This window comes from Nipponia nippon, unplaced genomic scaffold (assembly GCF_047370975.1).
Source record: "Nipponia nippon isolate SJK-2023a ecotype South Korea unplaced genomic scaffold, ASM4737097v1 scaffold_30, whole genome shotgun sequence".
NCBI classification, from domain to species: domain Eukaryota; kingdom Metazoa; phylum Chordata; class Aves; order Pelecaniformes; family Threskiornithidae; genus Nipponia; species Nipponia nippon.
In genome coordinates this window covers 1,917,202-1,938,925 of record NW_028262348.1, presented here as the reverse complement: position 1 = coordinate 1,938,925, position 21,724 = coordinate 1,917,202, and the positions used below count along the sequence as shown (strand labels likewise).

The 21,724-nt window shown below is 51.9% G+C and overlaps 3 protein-coding genes and 1 long non-coding RNA gene across 12 annotated transcripts; 2 read left to right on the top strand and 2 right to left on the bottom strand.

Annotated features, from left to right (window-relative positions):
• Window positions 1-2,028: 2,028 nt before the first annotated feature.
• On the bottom strand, window positions 2,029-2,515 carry LOC148054393 (uncharacterized). Its single transcript, XR_015707157.1, has 2 exons — window positions 2,440-2,515; window positions 2,029-2,183 (listed from the first exon to the last, which is right to left on the bottom strand). It is a non-coding gene; the product is annotated as an uncharacterized LOC148054393 (long non-coding RNA).
• Window positions 2,516-3,288: 773 nt separating this feature from the next.
• Window positions 3,289-4,948, top strand: DYNLL1 (dynein light chain LC8-type 1). Its single transcript, XM_087768412.1, has 2 exons — window positions 3,289-3,420; window positions 4,562-4,948. Exons 1-2 carry the CDS (start codon window positions 3,289-3,291, stop codon window positions 4,697-4,699), a joined length of 270 nt encoding a protein of 89 aa, XP_087624538.1. The 3' UTR covers window positions 4,700-4,948.
• A 676-nt stretch (window positions 4,949-5,624) lies between these two features.
• Window positions 5,625-13,888, bottom strand: COQ5 (coenzyme Q5, methyltransferase). 5 transcript variants are annotated; one of them, XM_087768410.1, is made up of 8 exons: window positions 13,565-13,888; window positions 12,022-12,184; window positions 11,324-11,548; window positions 8,442-8,548; window positions 6,990-7,130; window positions 6,671-6,759; window positions 6,355-6,466; window positions 5,625-6,237 (listed from the first exon to the last, which is right to left on the bottom strand). In XM_087768410.1, exons 2-8 carry the CDS (start codon window positions 12,050-12,052, stop codon window positions 6,136-6,138), a joined length of 807 nt encoding a protein of 268 aa, XP_087624536.1. In that variant the 5' UTR covers window positions 12,053-12,184; window positions 13,565-13,888; the 3' UTR covers window positions 5,625-6,135. The 5 variants fall into 5 exon arrangements, with proteins under 5 accessions (XP_087624536.1, XP_087624535.1, XP_087624532.1 ...); XM_087768409.1 differs by having other exon boundaries at window positions 12,035-12,184; window positions 13,565-13,872; XM_087768406.1 differs by lacking the exon at window positions 13,565-13,888 and adding an exon at window positions 12,600-12,911 and having other exon boundaries at window positions 12,035-12,184.
• Window positions 13,889-14,001: 113 nt separating this feature from the next.
• On the top strand, window positions 14,002-21,610 carry LOC104011462 (dynein light chain 1, cytoplasmic). 5 transcript variants are annotated; one of them, XM_087768415.1, is made up of 6 exons: window positions 14,002-14,133; window positions 14,641-14,778; window positions 14,968-15,033; window positions 16,106-17,196; window positions 17,695-20,381; window positions 20,829-21,610. In XM_087768415.1, exons 2-4 carry the CDS (start codon window positions 14,647-14,649, stop codon window positions 16,241-16,243), a joined length of 336 nt encoding a protein of 111 aa, XP_087624541.1. In that variant the 5' UTR covers window positions 14,002-14,133; window positions 14,641-14,646; the 3' UTR covers window positions 16,244-17,196; window positions 17,695-20,381; window positions 20,829-21,610. The 5 variants fall into 5 exon arrangements, with proteins under 5 accessions (XP_087624541.1, XP_087624545.1, XP_087624542.1 ...); XM_087768419.1 differs by lacking the exons at window positions 17,695-20,381; window positions 20,829-21,610 and adding exons at window positions 15,435-15,619; window positions 15,702-15,857 and having other exon boundaries at window positions 16,106-16,244; XM_087768416.1 differs by lacking the exons at window positions 17,695-20,381; window positions 20,829-21,610 and adding exons at window positions 15,432-15,619; window positions 15,702-15,857 and having other exon boundaries at window positions 16,106-16,244.
• Window positions 21,611-21,724: the final 114 nt, after the last annotated feature.

Genomic DNA, 21,724 nt, shown 5'->3' with positions numbered 1-21,724 from the left:
AATGAAGGGTTTTGTTGCAACTTCACATCTAATAAGGGAATTACAGCCCTGACTCAGACACCTGCACCACCAGAACAGGAACCCCAGCACCGGCCAGATGAGCTGCCTGTGGGGCAGAATACGTTGGTGCCTCAGCCCGCCCTCGGCGTGTCTAACGTGGGTGCTGCGCCCCGCGGGACGGCACGAAGCCCCGCTGGGCCCCGGCTGCACCCTGAGGTGGGGACGAGACGCCCTTCACGGTGCCGGTTCACCTGCTTTCACCCCAGGGCCTCGACGCGCAAGCAGGTCTGGATCTGGAGCAGATCTTTACAGTATTTTGCCACAATGCAATTTATAAACGCAGGCAAGTGAATAGATATAGTTAAGGACTCGTGTAATAAAATTGCTACCTGTAAATTCCTTGTAAAACTGCAGCGTGGCAAACGTAATGTATATTTGTGAAATAACTCATCTTTTCTCAGTGGTTAACAGATACAGTGAAAAGAAAAATAAATCTGGTAAAAAAAAACCCAAACAACAAAAGGAAGGCAGATTCTGAGATTATGTAAATGTAGCCAGTTTCCCCAGAGACCATGGAGGTAACTTGACCTACACCTGCTAAGGTTTTTCCACTACTATGTAGATCTGTAACATGAAATTGGATTATAATCCCTAGCATATAGATTCCAGGTTTACAAAGAAAATTTCAAGGTGGACATTGCTTCAGTTTTACGGAAAAAAGAAAATGGAAGTTGTTTTATTGCTAATAATGATTATTTTATGTTTTGATAGTAACTAGGAGAACCAAGAAGAATCTCAGTTAGATACAGTGATACAATATTCAACACGGAGAGAAAAAAAAAAGCCTCAACTGAAAAGTGCTTACAATCTAACCTCCATCTGCAAGAGGAATCTCGTGATATGCCTTATCCATTACCCAGTTTCCTTCGGCACCTCCTCTACTCCAGCTGTCATCTCCTGTGTGTATTTGTTCTGCCTTCCCCTGCAGCTCCGTCCTGAGGGAAGTTATACTTTTGTATTCGAGATTAACAAGTAAGGCTCTAATGTTTCTCTTTCAAGCCGTGTATCTCAGGCTTTAATGTTTCTCATTAACGACGTGTATCTCACCCACACTGACATTTCCTGCAGTCGTCATCACATCTGTTCCTTCAGCTAACCATTTCTTAACAAATGCGTAGAAAATTGCCTGCAGCTACCAAGCGCAGCCACCTCCTCAGAGATTCATGGCTGTTTCTGAAGTTCATTGTAAGCACTGGGAAGGCTGTAAAATGGTTCCGTTCTGTCAGCACAAAACTGTAGTACTCAAAGAACCATTGCTAGTGCTGCAGATACCACACACAGGTCTGTAAATTAATTGCTTGCTGCGGCCCCAAGACTATTCAAAGCTTCCTCGAGTTGCTAGCACACCAGGTCTCTTATGCCCTTTCATCTGCTGCATTAAAGCAGGTAAGTTCCCTTCATCTCAGAACGTTGAGTTGTCCCTAATCCTGATGGCAAGGCAGAAAGCAAAGCTGTGAATTGCGTCTCTCCTACTTGGAATGCTAAACCCTGGGAGCTAAAGCCAGAAGTTATTTCTGAGATACTTTAGGGTGACAAAAGCACTACATTACCCAGTTTTAATATTTTGGGGACAGTATATTCTTCTGAGGTTGCCTCAGAGCTTGCAAAAGCAAAAGGTTGCTTGCAGTCGTGCTGCTTTTGCTACCAGTGACACTGAGCGGGTAACTATACTGTACTAACATGAAAAATATTCGCATTTCAAGTGAGGTGGATGACTGCTCTTGAGTTTTTTTATTTCTACAAGAAAATGGCAGTCCCACCAACCAGTATTTGAAAACCTCTTTTAAATCATCCTGTGCTGTTTGCTGTAGACATGGTTCAGAGTCCTGTTATTAACAGATCACCAGCTAGGGAAGACTCAACAGCAATTTTCTAGCTGCTGACAAGAGTATAAGCAGAAAGTGCCCCAGGGAGAGTGAAACCAACAAAAGAGAGCACTGGGGACCTCCCAAAACGTCTTGCTTCGTTTAAAAAAAAAAAAAAAGGCAAGAGTTGCAGAAACGGCGAGGTCTGCAAAGATGAGACGTAAGAAGCCTGAGGGATTCAGTTCACTGAAGGAACAAAGCTGACTTGATCATACTTGGTAAACACGGGTAAAAGATTCCTACCAGAGGTCACTTAGTCTGAAAGACAAAGACAAATTGAAAAACCGACATGTGAGTAGGGAAGATGATCAAGTGCTGTTTACAAGCTCTGGAACTCCTCCCTCCGACACGGGTGGGCTTTCCCCTCGGTAAGGGGCACCTTCCTGAAGGAGCCGTCCCAGTGCAAAGAGAAACAGGGGCCTGTGACAGAGACCGCTGGGTGAAATTCGCTGTCTGCGAGCGGGGTTGGGGCGAGTTATAATAAAATGGCCTCGGGGGGCCAGATATCACCTACGGAAAGGTGTTTTACAGCAGCTGGTGGGCACATTACGATGCACCGGAGACCGAGCGCACGTCTGGGCCTGCCCCGCCGCCGCCGCCCGTCGCTATGGGAACGGACGCGGCCGCGGGGCATGCCGGTCTGAAAGAAAACGCACGAGTAAAACCCTGCGGGAGCGCCGGGCCCTGGCCAATGAGCGCTCGGGGGGGCAGAGGCGGTGACCAATGGCTGGCGGCCGGCGCGCAGGGGGCGGGGCCGGGCGTTCTGAGGCGGCGCAGCACGCAGTCTGCAGCGCCGCTCCGCTCCAGGGCCGGTCCCGTCCCGCAGCGCCCGCCGAACGGTGAGGGGAGCGGCGGGGGGTTGGAGCGGGGCGGCTCCGGGGCAGACCGGCACCGGCTGCTGTGCCCCAGCTGTGCCCGGGAACACCGACAGCCGGCGCTGCCGGGAGCGGTGCGTGCCCCGGCGGCTCCCCCGTGCCAGGGCCCTTTCCCGCATCCCCGGGCGCTGCGGGCGGGAGCCTTCCCTGCAGCCGCGCGGGTCCCGGGCCCTTGGCGGGGGGCGCTGGGCTCCGTTCGCCTCCCTCGGTCGGGGCCGGGAGGGCGGCGGCGCTCGGGCCGCTCCGGGAGCGCAGGGGCTCGCCGTGGCCGGGCTTCCAAGGCCCCGTTGCCCCGGCTGCGGGCCCGGGCCGCGCCTGAGCCTCTGCCCCCCGGCACAGACGCTGCGGGGCCGCGGTGGGGGCACGGCCGGGGCCCCCAGAACCGGCTGGGAACGGCGGTACCTGTGCGAGTGCTTGGCGGGCGACCCCGGCAGCCAGCTGCTCCCCAGACTTTGGATTCTCTTCTTCTTTGTTTATTACAGGCAACCATGAGCGATCGAAAGGCAGTGATCAAGAATGCGGACATGTCAGAAGAGATGCAGCAAGACTCTGTGGAGTGTGCTACTCAGGCCTTGGAGAAGTACAACATCGAGAAGGACATTGCTGCTCACATAAAGAAGGTAAACGTTTGCTCGTACTGTCCCGGTGAAATCTGTATGCCCGTGAAAAATCCAGCAGGGAGAATGCTGCTGGGCAAGTAGCTCTAGAGAAACGAGTTCCAGAGACACTAGATGATAATCAAGTTGGGCTTTCTCTGGAGGCTGGCGTCCTTATGTTCCTTTCCCCACCCTTTACGTGGACTTTTCCAGGTCCTTCTGCTTTTCTCTCGCGGTGCCTCCTCCTCGCACCTTTTCTGCCGCTGTCCCGTTGCCCAGGTGAGCAGCGAGCGGCAGCCGACCGTCCCTGTGACTGGTGGGCTGTACAAAACACAGGGGCTCTGCGGCGCCTGTTTGAGGAGCGGTGGTTTGCTGACCCTGTAATAAGAAGTGGTTTTGTGGGTTGTTTTTTTTTTCCCCACCACATGTAAGACAAACTGTTCACGCTAATGCAGAACAGATGGTTCATAGCTTCCAGTTTGTCAGATTTTCTCTCTGACTCCTACGGGGAGCCTGCTGGAGCTGCAAGTCGTTGAAAGGTTTGGTTGAGCAGAACACAAACTCTCGCGTGCTCTTGCAAAAAGTCTCTTCAGCTGTCGGCTGTTGGGTACTGCAGTGCATAACCACTGGCTGCAGCGTTTTACTCGTAGCAGACTTGTACGCTCCAGTTTATCTGAAAGTCGTAGGAGGCCCCTGACCAGAGCGTGTAGGAAGAACACGGTCTCGTGGCCTGGTATCAAGGACGTGGCAGAGAATTTTCCATCAAAAGTCCTTTCAACATCCTTGGTGAAAATAACTAATGAAGTCAAAATAGTGGCTTGGTCCGTATAGATTCAGAACGAGCAGTGACATTCTTAAAAGTCATGGTTTGAGATCATGGTATGACTTTTGGGGAGAAGTTACTTCCCCAAGCATATGTTTTAAGCTTATTCTTGCCTAGCTTGGAAGCACTTTTTTTTTTTTTTGGTCTGACTAAGCAGCAGATGAGCTATAAAATGACAGATGATCCTTAACACTTAAGAGCATATGCTGCTCCTTAATTGCCTTCTTCCAAAAGTGATACTTGCTAACAAGCGACATAGCATTGCAAAAAAACCAACCCCTGTCAGACAGTATTAGCACAAGTCTCACGCAAATGCTGAATTCCTAGTTCTCTCTTCTGCAGGAGTTTGACAAGAAATACAATCCCACTTGGCACTGCATCGTGGGAAGGAACTTTGGCAGCTACGTGACTCATGAGACCAAGCACTTCATCTACTTCTACCTCGGCCAAGTCGCTATTCTTCTTTTCAAGTCTGGTTAGAACCACGGACTGTTACGGAAACTTGCACCCGGTTACAGGACTGCACACTAACTCCAGACAGCCTCCTGCCTTCAGCCTGCCTGAGGAAACCGATCTTCGGGTCTTTTGTTGTATTGTTAATGGTCAGGGATTTTGCTGTAGCAGCTGGTATTTTTGTTGTGGCTATAAAAAAGGCAAAAATGTCTTCCTTGTATTTATTTTCTTTCAAAAGATGGCTTCTTTGCTAATAAAACTGTTGGAACAAGTTTATCCTTTAAGAGTTTTCTCTGCCCTTCTGCCCTTAGCGCTTGCATTACTCCCTTTATTCCGCTGCGAATGGAGGAGGAACATCCCCGCCCCCATTTCATCCGCAGCATCTGAATCCTGAGCTAATCTATGAATACGTCCTCAGTCGGTAACTGAGAACAGGAGCTGTTTTCCCTGAGAGCAAGAGACTCCTTTTCAGTTCTTGATCAGCATATTTTCAGCATGCGCAACCTCCAGCGCAAATTCTGGCGTTTAGATACGTGGTGTTGCTTTTCTGATGTCAAACGAACTGGTGAGCTAAAAGCAATAGTCCTTTCACCTCCCAGTTTTCAGGAGAGAGAAATTTTCATGCTGGTTCATTACACAGCTGTCACTGTAGAATGTAAATTTATGCCTTCTCTAGATGATTTTTTTTCCTCTGTCCCTGTACCCTACAGCGGTGCTACAGAAGCATCTGTTCTTCAACAGTTTAGTTTACAGAACAGAAGGAAATGCACAGTATTTTTATGTGGAGATTACGCATCTAGCGCTGACAAAGAAAAAGATTTCACATGGAGGTGAAAATGTGTCCCCTCATCCCAGAATACAGTTACGCGGCCATTCTCCTTCAGAAAAAAATATTTTTTTTAGAAAGGGAACCTCCTTAGAAAGGTTAAAATACTGACTTAAGTGAAAAAAGTTGATGCAGAGCTGTTTTATTTCACAAGCCTCCCATTTGCCTTTGAAAGAAGTAAAAGAATCATGGGAAAAATCCCTTAGAGTCCCCATGACAAAGATAATGACAGGTAAATAAAAATCTGCTAAATCCAAGTCGCTTCTCGCTGGTACAGTAGCCTCCTTGAAGCTTAGTAACAAAAAGGAGGCATCTTATTGGAAGACTGGTCAGTCTGTTTCCGGATCCACACCACGGGTAACCGGGTTGCTTCATTTGTTAGCGCTGCTCAGTTTCGGCCGTGTCCTTTGCGTTGCACTTGAAGGGAAATGCAAGTGTAAGAGACGCCACAGGAGTCGCTTCGTCCGCGGGTTTCTTGGGGGGAAAGAAGGCAGCTGCTGTTCTGGGTCCGACTGCTGAGCCAGTATCCGTTGCACAAGTTCTTAAAACTCCTCTTCAATCCTGACAGCGTTTAAATTCCACAGCTTTCATATTCCTCAGGAAAAGTACACTTCCTGTGTTTTGCTACACAGCAGACTCACAGTTTGAAACCTGAGTGAATGGCAACAATGCCCGAGTTTAAATTCTGAAAATCCACTTTTAAAAACCCTGCATCTTCTATCATTGCCTTCAACTCCTCCTGAAAAATAATAGTTCCGCAATTATAACAACCTGGAGGCCTACAAGCCAGCTGCCTGCAAGATTACGCTGGGACTGTGTTTTGGGTGTTGGTGAATTCGGAGAAACGCTGTCTTACCTGAGGGGGGAAACGTCGGATGCTCTCCACGAGATACTGGTAAGACTTCCAGTCACCAGCGATAACCTCGCCCAGAACAGGGATAACCTGGAAACTGTACAGATCATAGAGCCTGCACAGACAGACAGCGAATGCGGATTAATACAGACAAGATGAAAACCAACCCTCTCCAACACAAGTTGATCTACGCTATGGAGTCTGTATTGGATTTTAAAGCGCACAATGAGGTGGCCTCAAAGTGTCTCCATCTCTTCTTCTGGCTGAGTACAAATAAGAGAGCCTTGTGACACGGCATAAAGCGTCACCATGTTCCTACCTGGAAAGAAGAGGGTTGCTGACGTGACTAAATTCAAGGCAGAGAAATCTTCCTCCTGGCTTCAGCACACGATAGGCCTCCTCAAGCGCCTGAGACAAAGCAGATGCGCTACGTTTGTTTCTGTAGAACAGCACCTGCCTATTATCATGCCATGTGATGGCAACTCGGTGATGAACTGAGGGGAGTAAAGAGAATCCTGACTGGCAATCTCCAATATTTACTTGTGGGGAAGCATCCCAAGACAAGTACAAAAAAACCTCCAAACAAACAACAAAAACAAACCAGAAAAACTCTTGCTGTTACGTAAATAGATTTATACCAGGCTTTGTGTCGGAACGGTGATGTCGGTTTTGCAATTTTTCTTCTTTTTCCCTACTCTTAGTTGATGAATGTTTGCCAGCGGAGCTCTTGTAACTACAGACCAAACCCAAAAGGGAGAAGGTGACTCAGCTACAAGAAGCTGAAAATGAAAAGAAGGCATGATAGGGTTGGGTTGATTGTTTTTAATCAAAAGAAAAGATTTTACTCAACTGTGAGACACACCCAAAGGATCAAAGAAGAAATGATACTGGGGTTTGGATGAGCAATGTGTGAGAACAGGCAGGAAAGAGAAGAAGAAAACCTTTGGCTACTTTGAAAATTCCATCCTATATGCAAAATAAAACATCTAAGAAGAACCTAGACAAAATTCTGTTTCCAAGCATATGTTTTTTCATACCAGAGCACAGCAGAGGCGTATTCAAGAACCTCTGCAGGCTGTACATCTGCTTGCCTTCAACTGTCATGTTCCTAAGGGATAAAATATAAACAGCACACATACGTGATGGGAGCTCTGCAAAACAATTGGAGGCTTGGATGTGTTTTGTATCGGGTCTCCAGGGAGCTATGCTACCGGACTGCTGTATCCATGAAGGGAAGAGCCTGTGCTTCGGAAGGGTGCGGACGAAGCATCGTGAAAAGCCATCTACATTCAGAGAAGTTCAAAGGCATAGAGTTCACCGTGGTTTGGGTCCAAACGCTACACCTTCCACAGAAGGAGCATTGCCAAGGTTGTAACACGCTCCTCCGAACCACAGACACAGTCCAGCTAGGCAGGTGATCTAACCTATCTTCACCCCCAAGACAAGCTAGGCATTCTCAAAGGACAGGTATTGTTTAGAACAAAGGATACTACTTACCCTAATTAAAATCCTATTCATTCTTCAGGGGAAACCCTACTACCAGCCAGTGTAAAGACACTGAGCAGCAGGGGGCTGAATGGGTTAGCCCAGCGGCAGCGGTGGCAGCAGCCTGCTGCTCCCCGCTCTGCTCTGGGAGCTCTGCTGGCTCAGGCAGGGAAACAGAGTGGGGCAGGAAGCATTGGACCCGCTGCAGGCGGGATATAGATGGGGTGCTTCAGGAAGATTTGGGACACGCAGACTGACTGCGCTGTGCATGTGTAGATCCAGTGGTATCACAGGTCAGGGGACGGTGGGGAACAACTGTAGCATTCAGCCCTTTTTGCCTTAGGAAGAGATCGCGTGGCTTGCCAAGCTGGAAGGATGGGGCGCAACTAGTATAAATCTAACATTTTACGACAAAGGTGGGGCATTTAATTGCATTCTTCATTCAAACAAGTTGCACGCCACATGCCACTTATTTTAAATGTTTCAGGGGTAGACAATTATGTTCCTTTATCCAAAGGAATTCTTCCTTCGCTTCCTCCACTAGAATAAATAAACCTCATGTGAATCGTAAGGACCCCATGTCAGAATACACTACAGCAACTTACCAAATCAATACGAGTTACATTTCGGATTCCAAAGGCAATTGTGTAAACATCAAACTTATCGTCATCAAAGGGCAACTCTTCAGCATTCCCAAGTACCCAGGACAAGCCTGTAGCAAAAGCCAAGGACACAGAATTGAACTCGGACTGCTCCAGAAAGACTAGAACTTATCTATTCCAGAAGGAAATGATTATTAATAAAGTGATATTTAAAACTCATACTTCAATTTTGCATTTTTGTTGGCGGAAAGACACCTTGGTCTATACTCACAAACCTTTCAAGGCCCTGTACCGTACTGCTGTCTTTCAAGCAAAGTAGTTAATTTTGCAGATCAGCCAAAACATTCTTCTGCATATACACACGTTGTGCTCACAGTGCCTTAGTCTGTCAAGAAGATGTCACCCAAATCTTGCGTCGTAGTGGAAAGCAACTGGCTTTCCAGAAACTGGCTGCCATTTGTTTGTAGCAAAGTTGCAAAAAGAGAATCTCTGCTCAAAGAGTAACTAATAAGCAACAATTAATGTCTTGCCATGCAACAACAGCCAAAACACTTAAAACATTTTGCTAAGAAGCTTCTGTAGATTGAGGAACATGAAAAGCCACACTCCCTCCATCAGCACTATCAATCTGTGATCCTGTTGCAGCTGTGTTGCTTCCCAAACCCCAATGGATCAAGGCCACGTCTATCTGTGGAGCATGGATGTCCAGGTTATTGGTACCAAAAATAAGATGGCTCAATTTAGAATTAATAGTTCTTAAAGTCGCTGTTTTTGGTGCCTCAAATGCAAAACAAAAAAACTAACAGAAAAAACAGGAGTCTTCTGCAACAGCGATCAGCAGTTTCAAAGAGCAGTATGCTAGAAAGTGAGATGGAGGAGAGCAAAACACAGCAGAAAACTGCAGTTGTTGCCAGGAGACATTCAAATTTCATTTTTACAAAATATATATATTTATAGTTGTAGAAAGTATTGTATGCAAAGCAGCACGCAACATTATTAAAGCAGCCATTGTTAGTGTTATTTAAACGTAGACAGTTTGAAAAGACACCTAAGAAGTGAGCACCAAGAAAAGGTTTTGAGCAAGAGGAAAACTCTCCCTCAGAATACACTGTGGTAAAATCACAGGCCAGGAGTTCATAAGCGGATACATAAAAGGGGCTGTCAGCGTCCAACGAGAGGAACCGGGGCACGTGCAGCGCAGTCTACCACTCCCGCTGGCCAAAATGCACAATCGGCGACCGTGCAACACGGGTGTTTCTTTTCACCACACACAGCCCCCACTGTTGGTGAACATACACAGGAAAATAGTGAAAGAAAACTCTGCCCCTTACAATTTTAAGGAAAACACATTTTAGACCTCAGACAATCAACAGATAAGCAAGCTTAGAAATAAGATTACTACAACAGGGAGGAACTGCATGAAAACCAGAAGGCAGGACATACTAAATGGGTATGTGCTAAACGATGGAGTGAAAAAAAGAGTAAGAAGTCAGAATTGTGGCACAGTGGGGCATAAAGCAACCCAGCCAACAAGAAGACAGTTGGGCTTCTACAGCTATGATGTACAGGGGAAGAAAATTAAAAAACTCGTAAATACTCATTTTGAGAATCTGATAAGTCACAGAAATGCCTAAAAAGTGCAGCCAATTAAACAAAACGCTTTATTTATAGCAGCCAGGAGGCAGCATCAAGCTTCATTTCAGGTCCTAAGCTACAGTCATAAAGCTTTTGTACTTGGAATGTTGGTACGGGTCAGGCGTTCCCAAACTATGACGCATAAAAAGAGCTCTGGACGGGCCTGCAAGCTGCTCAGATAAGTGTGATGCATGCAGTCTGCCAGAGCTGGAAGAACCAATGCTTTCACAGTTAGTTTGTTTTTTAAAGAAAAGGGAGAGGCAGGCCGGCAACGGCCTGGGGTAACCCACCAGCAGGGAGCAAGAGCAGCTGAGAGAACCTATGCCAGCAGCTTATCTTTCAGCCCCTTTGTGCTACTGAGCTGTTCTGTTTGTCCTTCGGCCCACACAATTCGTAGGCTGAAGCCCCGACGGGGGTGTGGGAGCAGGGCGCAGTGAAAGGACGTGCAGGAGATCTCCTAACACACAGGCAGAGGCTGCCCAGGGCATACCTAATGGTGGTACCCAGGCAACCAAAGCTTGGGAACCTCCTGGTATACTTTACATTGCTAAAATATTTGCCGAATATCCATAAATGAAGAGAGGACAAACAACTATCATACAAACGCTGAGCCATAAGCAGGACTTCTTTCTCTGTGTCTTACTTCTTAAAATCAGGCTTTTCAATCAGGATTGGCGTGGTCCCCAACAAATTCTAGATATCAGTGAATTAATCCATTGACCTGCAAACTAACATTTAATATAATTCAGTTTCTCTGAGTATTATTAGCATATGCTCTAACTGTGGAAAGTATTATATGTTCACTATATCCTTTAGCTCTTGCATTTTTATTTGCTGCCTTGATTCTTAAAATATCCATTATAAGACCTTTAGTGTAATCATTCTAGGGCTGAGCTCTTTTGCATTATCTGCCTTAGTAAAATCAGATTTGTTAGCACAGATATAAAGAGCAGGTTTAGATTATTTAACCAATTTTGAAGGATAGCTGGGTATCAGGCCTCATGGACACTTCCATATATGTATTTCCGAAAGTTCAGGTATTATTCAAGAGGATCACTGTACACCTGAACAACATACTACATACATGCTCACTGAAAAAGTAACTCAACATTGGCAAATATGCAAGCACAGCTATAGTATACACCATGGCTATATAATGCATATTGCAGTCCTGAAGTGGTGATTACCTGATGGCTATCAGGCATCAAATTCTTGCTCTCGGGCATGCCACTGAGACATGCACGACTCACCTTCGGAGTAGCCAAGATGCTGTGCTTTCTGCTTCCCAACTTTTAACATTTCTTTGTTAATGTCACAGACCACCACCTGGGAATCCCCTAGCGACTTGCATTTCTCTTCCTGGTAACTCTCAGAAATTTCCTGCCACGATAAATTCTGATGGTGCTTAAGCCTCCGCTGGAGCTGGCGTTCTCGTGCAGAGCGAACATAATTAAGAAATCGAAAGGCGATGTCACCTGCATTTGTTTTAAAAGAAAGATACATGTTTCAGAATGTTTTCTGACTCCAAGAAATTGGAAATATAAGGCTTTGAACATTAAACTGAGTTAAGTTTTATTTTTATATATATATATAAAAAAAATAAAAACCACACACACAGGGGAGAGAGAGGGGGTGTGTGTGTATATATATATATAAAAATATATAACGGGAATGTATTAAAAGCAAAGAGTCCATAACTTCCTACAACTGGAAACAGGTTTCCATAACATACCATGGCAGTACTATAACACTTTCAGAGTCTTGGAGCAAGATACTACAAAACACAAAGAAGTTAGCTCTCAACCCTTCTCTGTGAAAATCAAGTAGATGCTTCACTGGTTTCAAACACAGGGAACTGAGAGGGGAAAAAAAAAAAAAGCTAGGCAAGTTAATTCTGAGCAGACTCGAACAGTTCAAAAACAGCGTGGCATCGTCATGTGGAACTCACCAAAATTATTTACCTGTTCCTCCAGCAACATCAAGAAGAAGCATTCCTGGGAAAGGGTTCATTTTATGAATGAGGATATCCTTCCACACTCGATGGATCCCAAGAGTCATTGAATCGTTCATTACATCATATTTTTTGGCCACGCTTTCAAAGACCTGGTAAACTGCAAAGAAAGGACACGAGAATGAGATGCGATTTACTTTAAAATGCTCCCGTGGAAGTAAAACGTGTCTTTTCTTGCCTCCTGGAGGTCTGCCACCATGTGGAACTGAAAAAGACCACCTGGAAACTCCTTACAAAAGATATGATCGAATCCTACCGAGCTTGTCGCCTGACACGCGTCTCTTGGGAGAAACACAGCCTCTTCCCGCAGCCCTTCGGGAGCCGAGGGGAAAAATCGAGCGGGCATAACGCTGATACCGCTCACCGAGACTCTCGTCCCAAAGCGACGGCCCAGCTCCAAACATCACCCCGCAGGCGACGGCCACCGGCTGCCCGGGAGCCCCGTCAGGTTCCAGCCCGCCCTCCCCCGGGGCGCCGCCCGGCCCGACAGCGCTCCCCGCCGCCGCCGCCCTCACTTTTCTCCCTCCTCTCCGCCTCCGTCACGGTCTGGAAGCCGAAGTGGGTCTCCGGTCCCGCGGCGAGGCCCCGCACGGAGCCGCAGAGCGCCCGCAGAGCCCCGCCGCGGCGGCCGAGCAGCGTCCGGCCCGGGCAGAGCCCCGCCGCCATCTTGCAAGGGCACGACCTCCGCGCCCGCCGCCCCGGGCCCCGCGGCTCCGCCAACCGCGGGACCGGCGCGGGGCGGGCTGGGGGCGGGCTCCGTACGCGGCCCCGGCCCCGGGAAAGGCGGGGCTCAGGGCCCGCACCCCTGGGTCCTGCACCGGCCCCCAGCGCCCCAGCGCCAGCGGCTGAACCCGTCCGGGTACAATACACAGGGCAGCGGGGAAAGTAAACCGAACCCCAGCCCCCCGCCCAACACGCCTCGCGTCAGGGATTTTGCAAATAATTGCCTCTGACGTCTTTAGATTTTTTTAATTTTGCCGTTTTCTGGCTAAAGTAAAACCTGACGGGGAGCAGGAGGGAGGATGGGCCTGGGGGCTCTGGTGGAGGGCGAAGTGAAAGGTCGCCTCTCGTCCCTGTTAGGAACATTGGTACCAATTACAGACCTTGTCTAATATTATTTTTTTTTTTTTTTTGCAAAAGCTGCCCTGCTTATCCCATTGTTTGAATAATCCAGAAGTTCTGTCAGCGCTGCAGGTACAAACTTAACCCTTTCTCACAGAGATTCCGCCACACCCGGGCCAGGGGCAGCGTTCCCTCGCCCAGATCTGCCTGTCACGTTGGCACCCATTAGCGCCATCCTCACGCCTGCCGTGACTTTCTCCTATCTTCCCTACAGAATTAGGCAAAACCTGAAATTGTGATTCTTGTTCTATGTTCTTTGCAGCAGGATGCCTTGCGAAGCATCACGTATGGTTTTCTGGGGTTTGGTTTTTCTTTTTTTTGTCTGCCTCAGCTATAGGGAGAGACGATCTTTGCCTACCAGAGAAGCGACCGGGAGAGGCTCCCTCACGCCACAGTCACAGGCCACTGCACCGACCGCCTTCAGGCGGCTCAGCCGTGAGGAAAGAATGGGGAAGGCCGAGCAGAGGCTGCGCACCGCCTGGGAGTAACCAGCCCGGGCATAGCGGCGAGCAGGGCGCTGCGGACGGGCCGTACCCGGGGCTCGCCCCGGCGGAGGCTGTGGGGGGCCCGGGGCGGCCCTGAGGCCCCGCTCCCGCCGAGCCCGGGGCTGGGCCTGCATCGCCACCGCCGCCCGTCGCTATGGGAACGGGGTGCTGGCGCAAGGCATGCCGGTCTGAAAGAAAATGCTGCAGTAAAATGCTACGAGATCGCCGGTTTCCGGCCAATGAGCGCTCGGGGGGGCGGCGGCGGTGACCAATGGCTGGCGGCCGGTGCGGAGGGGGTGGGGCTGGGGGCGCTCTGAGGCGGCGGCGGCGCGCGCGGGTCGGTTAAACCGAGGCGGCGGCGGCGGAGCGAGCTGCGTGCGCGCCTTCCTCCGAGCCCCCGCTCCGCTCCGCACAGGGCCGGCCCCGCGGCGCCCGCCGAACGGTGAGGGGAGCGGCCGGAGGGCCTCGAACGCCGGGGTGGGGCAGCTCCCGAGAGGAGCCGGGTCCCGCCTGGGCGCTGGGAAGGCTGGGGCCCGGCGGCCGGACACCCCCGGCGGCTCCCCCGTGCCAGGGCCCTTTCCCGCATCCCCGGGCGCTGCGGGCGGGAGCCTTCCCTGCAGCCGCGCGGGTCCCGGGCCCTTGGCGGGGGGCGCTGGGCTCCGTTCGCCTTCCTCGGTCGGGGCCGGGAGGGCGGCGGCGCTCGGGCCGCTCCGGGAGCGCAGGGGCTCGCCGTGGCCGGGCTTCCAAGGCCCCGTTGCCCCGGCTGCGGGCCCGGGCCGCGCCTGAGCCTCTGCCCCCCGGCACAGACGCTGCGGGGCCGCGGTGGGGGCACGGCCGGGGCCCCCAGAACCGGCTGGGAACGGCGGTACCTGTGCGAGTGCTTGGCGGGCGACCCCGGCAGCCAGCTGCTCCCCAGACTTTGGATTCTCCTCTTCTTTGTTTATTACAGGCAACCATGAGCGATCGAAAGGCAGTGATCAAGAATGCGGACATGTCAGAAGAGATGCAGCAAGATGCTGTGGAGTGTGCTACTCAGGCCTTGGAGAAGTACAACATCGAGAAGGACATTGCTGCTCACATAAAGAAGGTAAACGTTTGCTCGTACTGTCCCGGTGAAATCTGTATGCCCGTGAAAAATCCAGCAGGGAGAATGCTGCTGGGCAAGTAGCTCTAGAGAAACAAGTTCCAGAGACACTAGATGATAATCAAGTTGGGCTTTCTCTGGAGGCTGGCGTCCTTATGTTCCTTTCCCCACCCTTTACGTGGACTTTTCCAGGTCCTTCCGCTCTTCTCTCGCGGTGCCTCGTCCTCGCACCTTTTCTGCCGCTGTCCCGTTGCCCAGGTGAGCAGCGAGCGGCAGCCGACCGTCCCTGTGACTGGTGGGCTGTACAAAACACAGGGGCTCTATTGAGCTCTCATACAGTTTTCCTCTGAGAGAAAGCCTGTTTTACATCGTCCTTGGCGTCAGTTTTATTGAACTTAATCTTAAGGATCTGTTGACGATTCTGTCCAGCTGGAACAAAAAGTGCAGGGAAAAGTAGTTTTCTGCAAGTCTACTGTAATCGCACCTCTCCTTACGTAGTGATGTAAGCAAAAAAGAAAAAACAAACCACAAAAAAATCCTGGTGGCACTGATTATCTGTTGTTTGCAACGCCTGTGTTGTTCATTGCATAGGCTATAACAATACTGCACGTGGGAAAGATCTAGTTCTGATTATATTTCCTGCTTTGCCAATTCAGCAGAATGGAGAAATTGAAGAGTGTCTTGAGTGCAAGAGCGGTTTAAGAAGTAATTCAACTGAGCAGCATGATTAAGAGGAATAGCAGAATATCGGTTTGCTATGCCCACAGGACAGAAAGGCATTTTTTCCTCAGATGCAGGAAGCATCTACGACAGTGGAAAAGAGAGTTAGCCTAATATTTTTCAGGTATTCTTTGTAGCAACTACTGGGAATTTGTAGAGGATTTGATTGAAGCGTGTAAAACAGAAGTTCTTACATTTGTGGATAGTGCTAGTGTTGCAGAGCACGTGGCAGAGAATTTTCCACGGAGTCCCTTTAGCACCCGTCTTGCAGATGAACAATGAAGTCTAAATTACGGCTTAATCTCTGTGGGTGTGAAACCAGTGGTGAAGCTTTTACTCGAGGGCTCTAGTTTCAGATCACGGTATGAATTATGTGTGGAGAAAGACTACCTTCCCTGAACGAAAGTAATGTTTTAAATTTCCTGCTGCTCAGATGGGAAGCACCGTGCCCGATTTTTATTTTTATGTCTGACTAAGCAGCAGGTGAACAGTAAGATGTAAATAAGATAATCCTAGTACTTAAGAGCATCTGCTCTTCCTCTAATTGCCTTGCTCACAAAGTGAATACCTGTTCAGAAGAGTTCTTAATTTCCAGTGATCTGTTTTGCAGGAGTTTGACAAGAAATACAATCCCACTTGGCACTGCATCGTGGGAAGGAACTTTGGCAGCTACGTGACTCATGAGACCAAGCACTTCATCTACTTCTACCTCGGCCAAGTCGCTATTCTTCTTTTCAAGTCTGGTTAGAACCACGGACTGTTACGGAAACTTGCACCCGGTTACAGGACTGTGTGCTGACTCCTCCGACTAATTACTGCAGCCTTCCTGAGGACGCAGGCCTTGATCTTCAAGGGCAATGGCAGGGATTATGCTATAGCAGATGATGTTACATTGTGGATATAAAAAGGAAAAATACCAAAAAAGTCTTCCTTGTATTTTTTTTTTCCCAGAAGGCTGTTGCTTTGCTAGTAGAGCTGTTGGAGCAGTTTTGCCTTTGAAAGTTTTATAGCCATCTACAGCATTGCCCAGTTACTGCTTGTGCTATGTAAGTACTGACAGCGTTCAGTTCTTTGTGTTCCAACCTCCCTTATCCTTCCCATTTGTCGTTTTTGGCGATTTTTCCCCTCCCGTTTTGCCGGCTGCGCTGCCCCAAAGCCCGAGCCGTTTCTCTTCCTGCCGCTGCCTCTCGGGGCGCCGCTTTGGCGAATAAAGGCCGCGATCTCCCCAGCCGCCGGGTCGTTATTTCGGGCCGCCGGGGCGGGGGGCTCGGCCCGGGCTCGGCCGGCTGCTGCGGGGCGCTGCCGGGGGGCCCGGGAAGGCCGCGGGCGGCCCGAGCCCTTCCCGCGGGGCTGGGGGCCGGGGCCGGGGCCGGGCGGGGCGGTGGCCGCGGGCCGTGCGGGTGGCCGCGGCGTGGCGGGGGACTACAGCTCCCGGCGTGCGCGGCGGCGGCGGCGGCCTACGAGTCCCGTCGTGCCCGCGGGCCCGCCCGGGAACGGCTCCATCCGGGTCCCGGCCACAGCTGCGGGCGACTCGTCGCCATTAACGGGGCAGCGCTCGCCCGCCAGCGCCCTCCTTGGTGCTGCGGCGCTCGGCCCCTGTGACCGCCGCCGCGGAGGAGAGCCGCCCCTGCGGCAGCGAGGGGCAGCAGCCGCCGTCCGCCTCGGCCGGGCCCGCCGCGGGGGAGGGCGAGCCCCAGGGCGGTAAGGGCCGGGGGCGCCGGGACCGGTTAAACCGCTGCCGCTGAGGGGGAGCGGGCGCCCGCTGGGGTCCAGGCAGGGCCGGGCCCGCGCCCGCCCAGCCGTGAGGGAGCGGCGGGAGCGGCGCCAACCCCGGTGCGGGAGGCCGTCGTGCTGGAGCGGCCTCTCCCGGGGCTGTCGGGCTGGGCCGGGCCGCAGAGGGGCCGGGAGGGTGGCGGCGGCGGCCGGCGCGGTGCGGAAGCGCTGCGGCGGCGCTCGGGCCGCTCCGGGAGCGCAGGGGCTCGCCGTGGCCGGGCTTCCAAGGCCCCGTTCCCCCGGCTGCAGGCCCGGGCCGCGCCTGAGCCTCTGCCCCCCGGCACAGACGCTGCGGGGCCGCGGTGGGGGCACGGCCGGGGCCCCCAGAACCGGCTGGGAACGGCGGTACCTGTGCGAGTGCTTGGCGGGCGACCCCGGCAGCCAGCTGCTCCCCAGACTTTGGATTCTTTTCGTTGTTCAATACAGACATCCATGGGTGATCAGACAGCTGTGGGAAAAGGTGCGGACATGTCAGAAGAGATGCATCAGCGTGCTGTGGAACGTGCTGTTTTGGCCATAGAGAAATATAATGTTGAAAGAGAAGTTGCAGCCCTTATCAAGAGAGTAAATGTTTGCTTGCAATATCCTGCTGTTGAGCGCTATCCACACCAGAAGCCAAGCAGGGTGGGTGTTACTACACCTTTTGGAAAAGCAAGTTCTGCAGACACGAGATACGTTGGACTTTTCCTGTGGGCTGGTATCCCTGTGTTCCTTTTCCCACCCCTTACATGTACCTTTCCTAGCTTTTGTCTTGCAATACCTTCTATTTTTAATTGTTTTTTTTTTCATTCTCTCATTGTCTAGCAGAACAGGAGAGTGTCTGCTGGCCTTTCTCAGTGTGACTGATGGGCTGGTAGAAAATACCGCCCTTTGAAGTCCGCTGTAACTTTCCTCTGAGGGAATGTCTTTTCTTACTGAGTCCTTGACTTAAGTCGTGTTCAAATTAGTCTTAAGGTTCTGTGCATAGTTCTGTAATAGTTGTGCAAGGTTGGCTAGCTGGTTCAAAATTTGCAGGGAAAAGTAATTTTCTGCACATCTTCTGTATTTGCATCCTCTTTTTACGTGCTGAACCATGCTAAGATCCCATGTCTTGGGGCAGTGTTTATCTGGTGTCCATAGAATACCTGTCATTATATATGCGTGAAGAAGAATAACGGATGCACAAAAGATCTACTGCTGATGCAGTTCCTGCTTTGCCATCTCAGGAGAGTAAAGAAATCTAAGGGTGCCAGTGGAGGTTAAATGTTACACGAACCTGAGCGGAAGACCTGTTTGAAAAGTCATTCAGCTAAGTGGTACAATTGCTTCTGCTGGGGAGGTCTTCCTTTCCTCTCACCCTAACAGAGATAGAAGCAGGTTTATTTTTTCCCCTCGTGAGAACGATGTTCTGTGTTAGCGGAGAGCGGAGGGTTCGAGCTCGTCAGATTTTCCTTGAGGCTCCCAGTTGGAACCTGAGAAATTGTGGTGAGAAGAGAATTTATCCAGGGCCGTAATAACTGATCAGAAACGCTTGCATGCTCTCTCAGAAAGTTTCCTCATTTGAGAGCTGTTGGATGTGACAGCGTACGATCACCGGCTGGAACGTCCTGCTGGTAGTAGAGCTGCGTATCTTGGGTTTTGAGGCGTGCGGTAGGCGTCCGAGTACGATGGGAGAAGGGGATCGTGCGACCTGATACTTCAGTGGTATAGCTGGAGAACGTGGCGTGACTTTTGGGGCGGAATTGCAGTCCCTGGGCTTCTGGCTCAGCCAGGAAGCGCCGCGGGCTTTTCTTCTTTGGTCTAAGCAGCAGGTGAGGTATGAGAGGTAAATAACGCAATCCTTGTACTTAAAAGCACGTGCTGCTTCTCAGTTGCCTTTTCAAAAAGCGATACCTGTTAAGAAGGGACGCACGAACAACAGAAAATCTGCAGTCAGCTTTTGGGTGAGGCCTGTGCTCGTACTGCGCTCCTAGCGATCTCTGCTGCAGGAGCTTGAGAAGAAGTACAGCCCCCTCGGTGCGGCGTTGTAGGAGGGAAATGGGGCAGCTGTGGGTCTGGTGAGACCGAGCACTTCATCTTCATCTTCTTCCTCCTGCGTGGGGTAACCGTTCCTCTGCGCAACGCGGCCGGAGCCGTGGATCGTTGCTCAGAGCCGCCTGTGCTGACGGAAGCCTGCCTTCAGCCTTCCCCCGGGAGCAGGCCGTGGCCCTCGGGGGTGGCGCCAGGGACTTTCCTGGCGCGGTTGGTGGTTTTGGTGTGTTTAGGGGGGGGAAAAGAAAAAAAAAAAAAAAAAAAAAAAGCCTTGTATTTATTTTCTTTCCAAAGTCGGCTTCTTTGCTGATAAAAATGTGTGTGTTCCATCTTTGAGAGTTTTACGGCCGTTTTCTCTTTCTCCCGAGCATCGCTTGTGCTCCTCCTCGCTTCCCTGCCACCCTTTCCAGGAGGTCTCAGAGCCGGACTGCCCGAGCGCTGAGCTCGGCGCGGGAGTCAGCCAGCAACCCCGAGCTGCAGGGAGGAGCCCTGCGCTCGGACGGGACCCTGCTCTGTGGGGGACGCACGGGAGTTACCGCGGGCAGGGCAGCCGGTGTGTGCGGGCCGGCGGCTCGGCGTCGCGCCGGAGAAGCTGCGTGTCCCGCCGGTGTTTGCAGGACCCGGAGTCCCTGCTGCCAGCGGCTGCCTCATCGAGGAGCGGCTCGGGAGCTGCACCACGGGGGGGCTTGGAGCTGAGCCCCGTTCCTGTTCGCTTGCAGTGCCCGCAGGTCCACGCCAGCTGCGGCCGGTGCCCGCCGTGCCCCCGCGTCCCGGGGCGGGCGGCGGGAGGGGGCGCTGCGGGCTCGCGCGTCCCCGTCGCTATGGGAACGGGGGCAGGCGCGGGGCATGCTGGTCCGACCGGGAACGCCCACCGCTTCCAGGAGGGGGGGACCGGTCCTGGCCAATGAGCGCCCGGGGTGGGCCGCGGCGGTGACCAATGGCTGGCGGCTGGTGCGCGGGGGGCGGGGCTGGGCCGCGCGCGGGTCGGTTAAACCGCCGCGGTGGCGGCGGGGCGGGAGTGGCTCCGTCCGGTCCCTCCGCTCCGGGCAGGGCCGGTCCCGCGGCGCCCGCGAAACGGTGGGGGAAGGGCGGCGGCATCGCCGGTGCGTGAGGGGAGCTGCGTGAGGGTGGGGCCCGGCCCCTCTCGGGACCGGCACTGTCCCAAGGCCGCCTCACGGGCCCGGGCCCCGGCCCCGCCCGGACGCTGGGAAGGCTGAGGCCGGGCAGCCGGTGCCTGGGCACCCCGGCGGCTTCCCCGTGCCAGGGCCCTTCCCCAGCGGCGGTGCTTGTGCCGCTCCGGGCTGGAGCGCTCCGGGAGCGCAGGGGCTCGCCGTGGCCGGGCTTCCAAGGCCCCGTTGCCCCGGCTGCGGGCCCGGGCCGCGCCTGAGCCTCTGCCCCCCGGCACAGACGCTGCGGGGCCGCGGTGGGGGCACGGCCGGGGCCCCCAGAACCGGCTGGGAACGGCGGTACCTGTGCGAGTGCTTGGCGGGTGACCCCGGCAGCCAGCTGCTCCCCAGACTTTGGATTCTCCTCTTCTTTGTTTATTACAGGCAACCATGAGCGATCGAAAGGCAGCGACAGAGGATACCGACGCGTCTGAAGAGGCGCAGCAAGACGCTGTGGAGGGTGCCATTCCCTCTCTGGAGGAATGCAGTGTTGAGCATGACACTGCAGCTCATATAAGGAGAATAAGTGTTTGCTCATAATGTCTTCCTATTGAATGCTATATGGACTTCAAAAATCAAGCAAAAATGTTGGTGCGTAAGTAGCTCTAGAGAAGCATCAAGATCTGTGGACGCTAGATAATCCAGTCAGAATTTCTCTGCGGACTGGTGTCCTTATGTTCCTTTCTGTGCCCCTTATATGCGCTTTTCCGGTTCTTCCCCTTCTCTTTCACAATTCCTTCTATTTAAGTCCTTTCCCTGCTCCCCAAAGACAGCACTGGAGTAGCGATACTGAGTTCCTAGTGGTCTCTTCTGCGGGAGTTTGATAGGAAATATAATCCTACCTGGCCGTGCGCTGTGGGAAGGAATTCTGACTCGCGAGACCCTCGCTTCATCCTTGCCTGCCTGGGCCCTGGTGCTGTTCTCCTCGAGGGTGCGTAGAGTCACCGACTGTTTCTCAGACTGTCATCTCGTTACTCAGTTGTGTGCTAACGGCACGAAGCCTGGTGCCTTGGGCCTTCAAGGGCAACGGCAGGGATTTTGCTAGCATGCTTTTATTGTAGTTAGGGGAAAAATAGCAAAAACAAACAAACAAGACTTCCTTGTATTTATTTTCTCTCCGCAGCCAGCTTCTTTGCTAATAAAAGTGCTATGTTTTGCCTTTAAAAGTTTTATGGCTATGTACCCTCTTTTTCTAGTATTGCTCATGCTATTCCTTATTTCCCTGTGAATGTGGATGACTAACTTTCTTTTCTCAAATCCAAAACATTAAAATGCTGTGG